At 48.9% G+C, this 9,412-nt stretch overlaps 1 protein-coding gene across 1 annotated transcript; it reads right to left on the reverse strand.

Annotated features, from left to right (window-relative positions):
* Nucleotides 1-2,626: 2,626 nt before the first annotated feature.
* On the reverse strand, nt 2,627-9,412 carry gpr61 (G protein-coupled receptor 61). Its single transcript, XM_061844808.1, is given in 3 exon segments — nt 2,627-5,138; nt 5,141-6,746; nt 9,310-9,412. Coding segments are annotated over 2 exon segments (1,434 nt in total). The 5' UTR covers nt 6,516-6,746; nt 9,310-9,412; the 3' UTR covers nt 2,627-5,079.

Below are 9,412 nucleotides of genomic sequence, written 5' to 3' on the forward strand. Positions count from 1 at the left end.
CGTGTCCATTTTTACTCGACGTCTGTGGAAAAACAGCCGTGAAAAATCATCAAATCATCAACCAATCAACACAGAAACACTGCTACATTTATATTTAGCATATTTTATACTCATAATCACAGTTTGTAAATTATATAAGCATTCACAAAGACACATTTTAAAGTATGAATTTGTTGAATCATATTTCAACCAACATGCATTTTTTCCTCTCATGCCGATGATGCTGATAGTTTGCATTAAAAAAAATATATCCAAAAACCGATTCATCTGCCAGTTAATTTAAAAAATATATATACATACATCTCGAGACAGCCACCTGGTGGCTGGAGGGAGGACCTTCCCATGTGTGATTTCTTCTTATTATTTTTTTTCTATTTGAAAACTGCATTACATTTGTCTGAAAAATAAAAGCGCATGTCCGCTGCTCCGTAAACGCACGTTCTGCAATTCACAACCAAATTGAATATTTACAAATGATAAGTCATGCTAACTTCTCACACAAGCGTGTAAATCGCAGATATATTTGTGGAGTTGAAAAGGAAAAAGATATTGAGGCATAAAGGAGTCATTCAGAGCCGAGATTGCAATTTCTCTTTGCGATTCATTCATTTCTTTTGTCCGTCCCTGCTTCGATTTGCGTCCAGGCGAAGTCTGGCGGTGAGCCGCAGTTTACCGTTATCGAACGTGCGAAATCTGGAGTCGGTATACACACAATTTCTCAGAAACTGTGACACAGTCTGTACCAGGGGTGCTAAATGCGTTGATCGCGATCGACGAGGCGGTTTCGATCGATCGTGACGGCGTTGCGGCAAAAAAAAAAAAAAAAAAAAAAAAAGACACCAGCCGTATTTTTCTAACCTTTAGCTCAACGCGCATGTGCAAACAACGACAGTCAACGGAAAACACGCTTGTCAGCGAGTTCCCCACTATTTTAAGCCCTCGCTTAAGAAATCTTATCAAACATGAGTATGGACGCTCCAGTAAAAAAGATAAAAACTTATCACTTTTATACGGAATGTGAGACGGACTTATTTTTCACTGTGTCGCAGGGCACATCGAGACAAACAGCCAATCACACCTAGGGGCAATTTAAAGTGTTTAACTAATGTTGGATGTTTTTGGGATGTGGGAGGAAACCGGAGTGCCCACCCGGAGAAAACCCACCCAGGCACAGGGAGAACACGCAAACCCCACACACGGAGGGCCGGGATTGAACCCGGAACCTCAAAACTGTGAGGCCAACGCTTTACATCTGATCCACTGTGCCGCCTTAACAAAAACACGTGCACAAGATTTGAAATGCGTGAGGAAAATGTGTTATGTTTCAATTAAATCTTCTGTGAACTTTTTGGCCATAATTCAAAATTGTATATTTGGTGCAAACAAGACTGCACATCACCAAAAAGGCATCACGATTTGGGGCTGTTTTTTTGTTTGTTTGTTTGTTTGTTTTTTTTTTTGTTCTGTCTCTCCATGCCTGTGTGGGTTTCCTCCCGCATTCCAAAAAACAAGCAACATTAATTGGACACTCTAAATTGCCCATAGGTGTGATTGTGAGTGTGGCTGTTTGTCTCTTTGTGCCCTGCGATTGGCTGGCGACCAGTTCAGGGTCTACCCCGACTCCTGCTTCGTTGACAGCTGGGATAGGCTCCAGCACTCCCAGCGTCCCTCGTGAGGATAAGCGGAAAAGAAAATGGATGGATGTTTGTTTTTTTTACCTGGCCTTAGAAAAGGAATTCTGAACAATTCCACACAGCAGTGTTAGCGCAAAACCTTCAGGCTTCTGCGAGAAAGGAAACTCACGTCAGGAAAAGCTAACTAGAACACCAAAGCTTTATTACGGGCTAATCGGACGCATTTTAAATTGTGGCAGGCGTGTGCTGAATCCCGTTTAGAATAAGTTTTGATATGGCTGCTGAGTTCCCAACACAGCAGCCACATCCCTTCATTTATAATGAGTACAGTTTACTTTGTTTTTTTCCCCCAATTAAGTTGTACTTGTTTTGAGGTTATTATTATTATTATTTAAAATGTATTTAATTTAATATTTTTTATTTGTTTATTATTTTTTTTGCTATATTATTATATATTTATTATAATTCCCCCCCAAAAAACTGGAATTTGAAAAGGAGTGTGTACAGTATATGTTTTTTTTAGGTCCACATGCAGTATGCATAGTATACCAAAATGATGAACCGCTAAAACTGAATCGAAATGGAGTGTCGAACTATACGAAAAGGTCAAAAGGGGACTGGGGGGTCACGGATGTACCTTGACGCCGCTCCGCAGTGACGACGGATCTCCTTGACAACAGCGAGCGCGTCCCCTCGTAGGCCCGTCGCAGGGGCCGTTTGAAGTCGTTTCACCCGCGCCGCAGGATTCGCCTTCCGTCGGCGTGAGTCACTCCGGCCGACGGCGGGGGCGGGACCGGCGGCGCGGGGCAGGGGGAGAGAGACAACATGGTCAGGAAGTCAAGATCGAGCCTCAGCTTGAGTCATGGCGGAATCTCTGCTCGGCTTCTAGTTTACACGCACGGAGGAAGGAGTGGACTGCGTTTACGGTGTGATGGACACTGTGGAGAAAAATAACACCAAAAAAAAAGGAGGAAGAGCGTGACAAGAGCGAGCATTTCTTTACCTTTTAATCGTTTCAAGTGGTGTCCGACACCTACAAAAGCTCAACAAGGCCGAAACAAAGTTGACGCCGGTAAAGAATGAAAAGCAAGTCTTCCTTTGACACACACGCGGGATACAAAGAGTTAAAAAAAAAAAAAAAAACAACGCTTTGGCAACCCTTTCACAAGAAATGTCCACATGTAATCCCGTCGATTTAACGGGAATTTGGCGTCGCGTCACATGACGTGGCTTCCCCGTAACCGCCGATGGATAAACTTGAGACAATCCAAAAAAAACAAAAAAGAATAAAAGGTCAAGGCAAGATGTTGTAATAACGCACCAGTGCAGTTCAGTCTTGAGTGCCGGTCATAAATAATAATCATAATAATAGAACATTGATGATGGCAATGATTATTTTTTTTTTCGTCTTGTGCTCGATCGAGTCCCGATGCGCTCAACAGTGACGCTTTGAACACTTTTAAAGGAGTGCCACGACCACAAAGAAGACACTGTTTTGTTTTTTTTTGTCTTCGTATCTCTACGTGACAAAGAGAGCATTTTTTTTCTTCCCCCGTTGTGACTTCCAGCAAAGTGTGAACCTTTCTCAAGGAAGTGGCCGGTCTTGTGATCGAGCCGGTCGTCCAAAATCGCCGTAGCCGACGGGGGTGAACCAGCTCGGACGGCCGCGAAAACAGCCGCCCGCTATGAACGGCGAGCACGGCGTGTCGTTTTCTTTGCGACGTCTGTCACGACTTGTTCAAAGTGTTTGCGCGGCCTCCACCTGAGACGCCAGACTTCCATTTGTCGCGCTAAACGAGGCCAAAGGCCCAAAAGCTCGCCAGCGCGGACGCATTGTCACAACTGCGCATTTGTGTAGCCACAACACGGCCGCTTGTGTCAATCGCAAACACGGGAGCGCCGGCTCTGCCGCTGTGTACCTGTCAACATGCGGCGTACGATATCACACAAACACGCATGAAGAAAGACTGCTGGGTCAAGTCCCAGCGTAGCAACATGTGGCCGCAATCCGCTAGACCGGGGGTCGGGAACCGAGCCTGGATCTTTTGGTGGTTGCGTACGGCTCGCCGAGGCCTCATACCGAAGCACTGTACATGTGATTCCTGTCGTGCAGAAAAGGTTTGTCCAAGCGGGGTTGCCGTAGTTCGCTGTAGGAGGCAACGCAAATGACGTAGGGACAGTTTGGCCTAGTGGGGTTGCCGTAGTTTTTGCGTGGTCGGCGATGTCCAGAGGTGCAGAACCCTAACCCTAACCCCAACCCTCAGCTCGGCTTCCCCTACCTAACCCTAACCCTAACGCCGATCGTGTCGGAACAACTAATTATGGAAACGCTTTTGACAAAGGTTGCTCAGAGAAAAAAATACGAGGCATTCGTGCTCGATGTTGCCAGTCAACATTTTGCCAACTTCGCATCAAGACAAGACAATCAAACAAATACAAGACAGGCCTTCGTCGGCGAGAAACTGTTCACAGTCCTACCGTCATGATGGCAAATCAAATTGAATTACGTTCACGATTAACGGACGGAAATCTCAACGCCTGCGTGAAGATTTAGCTGACAAATTAATGAAACAGACCATCAAGCCGTTAGCAAAACCAGGAAGCACCCGAAATCGCATTGACGGTAAGAAGCGCTTTTGTCATCATTGGTTAGCGACATCATAAAAATGTTATTCAAACGAATTCAGAGACTTTATTGTACTCGAAAAGTGTTGGTTCTACACAAATGCACAAAAATACACTTGTATTTATTATTATTTTTTTTAAATATTGCATGGCTTTTTTGAAATTCCGTTTTAAAATATTTGGCATTTACGGCTCTCTCATTGGAAAAGGTTCCCGGCCCCTGCTTCATTTTGCGCTCTAGCCGGACCGCTCCCAACACTCGTCACTGAGAAGTCACGTCAAAGACTTCGCCAGAACAAAACGGTTATCTCAGAGTCCAGTCCCGAGCCCGATTAGAGTGCCCGCTGAGGGTCCGAAATAGACCGCTCGCGTACCCCCTGTTTCTGATTTAGAACTAAACCGGACGTTTGTCTGAGGGGAAGGAGGCAGCGCGATCACAAGTTCCCAATGTGACACGATTTGGGTGGAGGAGATGATGGTCACAAGGGAGACATTAAAGATAAATTTGGTAACAACAAATCAAGGGAAGGCGATTACAAATACATACCGAGAACACTCACGGAACGGCAAAACCGCTGTGTGCGTGTTTGTGTCCAACGTGGTCCGCCGCAGGAGAGCGAGCGAGAATGACGGGACGCACGCGATGTGTCGCATTTAAGCAATCGTTTTTCACGGAACGTTTACCCCTTTTCTCAGAAAGATGTCGCGTAACGAAATGTCCTATAGAAAACGGCAACAGTACGGAGTGCGCTCACTCCCTCGAGCACAAAAACAAAAATGGCGCAATTTTTTAAAACGGATCTCAACTCAAATCGATTTTTCACAGGATGTTTTTTGACAATACGGGCGAGGCCGCTACATCTCCGGTACAGTTTTGGAATTTTCCAAGGCATGGAGTTTATTGTTCAGTTTTTGCCGTTGCATGAACTCTGAGGTTTCTTCAAGAATCTGCCCTGGGATGTGGAAGTCAGCTGCCGTGTTCCGCGGAGCAGATGATTCCTGCGGGCCTTTGTGCTCCGTCTCCTCCTGACGCACTCTGCCGTGAGACTTGCACGGCTCCAGATTGCACGCCGTGCCCTGGAGGAACTGCAAAAAGTTCTCCTCGATGGAGGCCTCACGGCTGGCCAGCTGTTCCCCCTGACCGGATCCGGACCGCTTGAAAAGGCAGGCCAGGTGGCGACTCAGCTCCTCTCGGATCTGGCGGTTGAGGAAGCCGTAGAAGAAGGGGTTGGAGGTGAAGCAGAAATAGCCGATCCACGTGACCGCATCCTCCAGCCGGGCCAGCGAGGCGGGCGAGGTAGAAACCGCCGCCGAATAGAGATGGAAGGTGAAGTAAGGCAGCCAGCAGCAGAGGAACTGGCCTCCCACAGACGCCAGAACCGCAGCGGCCTTCCCGCCGCCGAAGGTCCTCTGGGAGGCGTTGCGGGAGCCGGTCCCTCCGAGGCTGGCGGCCACGGTGGAGTGGCTGCTGGTGGACTCGGAGCGTTGGCGCGGGGTTTCCATCCAGGTGGGGAGCGGGCCGTGATGCGTGGCCGCCACGCGGGCCACCTTGAACATGTTGCAGTACACCACCAGCATAATCAGGACGGGACACAGGAAATAGATGAACGTGAAGAAGACCACGAAGAGCAGGCCGGTGGTCCTGGTGCCCGCCCAGTGGAGGGAGCAGTGCGCCTGAGCGGGAAGAAGCGGCGGACCAGAGGCCACCACGGCCTGGTTACCTGGGAGCAGCCACAACAGGAAAGGCAGCGAGGACATGAAGACGGCTTTGATCCAGACCCCCACCAGCACCGTCACCACCACCCCCACCGTCATCTTCACCTCGTGGCGCATGGGGTGCACGATGTAGTAGTAGCGCTCCACGTTGATGGCGCAGATGGTGAGGATGGCGGCGCTCACCAGGCAGACGCTCAAGCAGAGGTAGCTTCGACACAGAGCCTCGTCCGCCGAGAACCGGTGGGACGCCATCCCGAGAGGCATCAGAACCAGCGCCGCCACCAGGTCCACCGCGCACAGATGGAACACAAAGGCGAACTTGCGCAGATGCGGCGTTTTGCCGATGACGACCATCACGGCCAGGTTCCCCACCACCGCCAGGACGTCCACCGCGAGCATGGCGAACACGGCCGGCAACTGCTCGACGTCTAGCCCGGCCCGGCTCACGTCGGAAGCGTTCGCCTGCGGCTGGAGGTGGAACGGGGGGAGTCCCGAGGGGGAAGCGTTCCGAGAGGGACTCGGTGTGACGAGGTGCTCCATGAGAGGACAGGGCGAGGAGGAGAAAGTCCACTGAGCCTCACGGACCCATCACCCATCCTCCCCCGTCGTAGGGTGCCACAGGGAAGCTCAGCTCGTGGATTCTTTCATGGCAGCCCCGAGATCCGAAGGTCTCCGATGAGCCTACCGCTCAAACGGAGTCACAGGAGGTCCCAGTCCCCTGAAGACCGACCCGCTTTGACCCTCCACTATGAATGCTTTAGCCTGGCAAATCTGAAAGAAAAACAAAACAGATTTTCATTTACAAGCAGCCACGGATTGTCACAACCCTGAATTAAAAAAAAAAAAAAACAGGAACAACATCGCTGGTTAAAAATTAAATCAATGGCTCAAAAAAAAATAAAGAACAGGAGACTACAGACCTCCACCAAGGTCCAACAACCCTGATGTGAATCAGCACCAAAATGTCCGTCACCGCTAGCATTAAATTAAAATAATACGTCTACACGGTGTTGCTGTTGCAAAAGAAGCTGATTGGCCGGTGGAAGAGCATCTCACCCAATCAGCCGGGATGGGCTCAGCTCTTCTAATGAGGATAAGCGGCATTAAAAAAATGGGCCGATGAAAAACGACACAATAAGCAGATTATTTTGTGTAAAACTGCTCATTCACTCAAACAGATAAAAAGAAGAGGAATTGATCCACACCAATGTGAAAGAAATCACAAGCCTCGGTTCTCGAACGTCCCCGTTTTTGAACGAAAAATTCGAGATTTTTTCGTTTCTGTAATCAAACGCCCCCGACAAAACACGGAAATAACATATCACATCCAGACAATCTGACCCACGACGCGCTTTGTTGTGAATTCCCATAATGCCGCCGAAAAAACCCGGAAATAACATAACATGTGCGCCGCAAGTCGTTGACCCACCCACGACGTGTTTTGTTATTGTCAATTTGAACGCACCTGAAAAAAATAAAGTATTTAAACGATACATGTATTTCACTATGCAGTTTATTATCAGGAAAAGCTAAAAAAAAATGCTTTAAAAAGCGCAATTTTTTAGGCTTGAAACGCATTGTTTCTTTTCCCACTCATTCTAATGGGAAACATCGATTTGGTTTTCGAACAAATCACTCCTTGAACCACTTTCTGGAATGGATTGTGGTCGAGAACCGAGGCATCCCTGTATTTGCTGTTTTCGTGATCAGCCCACGCCACCTTGAGACATCTTGAAACCACGAACTTTGTTGAAGTGACTTGAGGCGTGCCATTTGGAATTAGAGCTTTGCCCTCTTTGAGTGGCATTTGTGAGCAATTTTAACCCTCTTTGGGGGTCGGGGCGGTCAATTAGGTTGCCATTCGCGGCAGGGCCCAGTCCCTTAGGGAAACAGTGCATAAACAAAAGGTTGCAGTTGTAGTTTCCGAACAAGTTTTATGTCTTGGAACGCATTATTTCTTTTCCCATTCATTGTAATGGGAAACATCAATTTGGTTTTCGAACAAATCACTCCTCGAACCGTTTTCTGGAACGGATTGTGGTCGAGAAGCGAGGCATCACTGTATCTCAAGTTTAACCCGAAAAAGTAATGGTTGAAGAGATTTAACCGCTGTGAGTAAATGACGGCAACCGCAGCACAGAAAGTGGCGAACCGCCAGGGATTTGGGCTTCGCACCTTCGGCGCCGCACACGAAACTACTTTTAGCTCAGTCAGTGATACTTGGAATCGTCCTCGACTTTTTTTTCCCCTGTCCTGGTTTGTGTTGACCCCTGCCTCGTCGGACCTTAACGTCGCATCTATTTTGCCATCTGCACCCTCAGATGTGCGATCCGAAGGCGATCGGTGCCGCGGGGGGGGGGGGGGGGGGGAGCCGAAAAGCCGAGCCAGGACCAGATGTTCCCCTTCTAAAGCAAAACTTTTCCGTCTCGACGTTATCTGCGGCGACCGGAAAGCCAATTGATTGAACGGAATTAGCCCGCAGACGGCAATTCGCGGTCGACTGTCGCAGCGCCGCAGACAAGATCAACCCGTGCGGCGTGTCCCGCGCGCCGTGTTTACGGTCTTAAACTCCGCAAGCGCCGTAAAAGTTGCGGAACGAGCGGAGAGACTCTGGTACATTTCCATACGCCGCGCACCTGCATGGGCACGTTTTTATGTTTTGTTTTTTTTTACCCCCCCCGTGCGGCGCGCTAGCGAGGCGCCTGCTCTTTACCTGCCCACATGCACACAAGTAGCGTCACGGCGACAACAGGTCAAAGGGTTACGGTCACCTTCAGCCTAATTAAAGCGAGCATGGACGACATCTCACACGCAAACATGCTGAAGTTTGTTCCGACAAAGCGGGCATTAAGTCACAAACATTCGCTTGCGCGTGACCAAGAGGCAGGAACACCGTACGACGACTTCATTTAAGAAAAATCGAAGAAACCGAGAAGGGATTGCGGTCCATTTATTGCGGTATTTCACATTTAGAACAGTCGTGGTCGTATTTGATTAACTTTTCCAAAGTATGATTTTCAATTGTTGTCAGAGCCTGAGGCTCCCAACTTGTAGGCTTCTCGCTTCACTGATGAGGTCCAGTTCTCGCGGGGGGCTCGCGCCGGCCCCCGACGCATCGTCCGGGTTTGCGTCAGATATTTGATTGACCCGATCACACGCACGTGACACGGCGAGGTGAAAACAACGCCCGTGGTTGTCTTCCACTTTGACCAAGTTTGGAGATGGAGCGCGCAGACGAGAATCGAAGCCTTGGTACGCCAGATTCTAGAACTGACCCAAATCCTCCCGGAACACGCACGTATGTGTGTAATAGTCCAGTCTGTGCATGACATACCTCAGTCTGGAAAGAACCGCTCGCTCCCGCTGCAGGTTCTACGGTCTCGCCGACGGAACGCTGACCTGCTTCGGAGACTCGCTCGGACACGCGGCCCGACGCG

Source organism: Syngnathoides biaculeatus, chromosome 2 (genome assembly GCF_019802595.1).
Source record: "Syngnathoides biaculeatus isolate LvHL_M chromosome 2, ASM1980259v1, whole genome shotgun sequence".
Taxonomy (NCBI): Eukaryota; Metazoa; Chordata; class Actinopteri; order Syngnathiformes; family Syngnathidae; genus Syngnathoides; species Syngnathoides biaculeatus.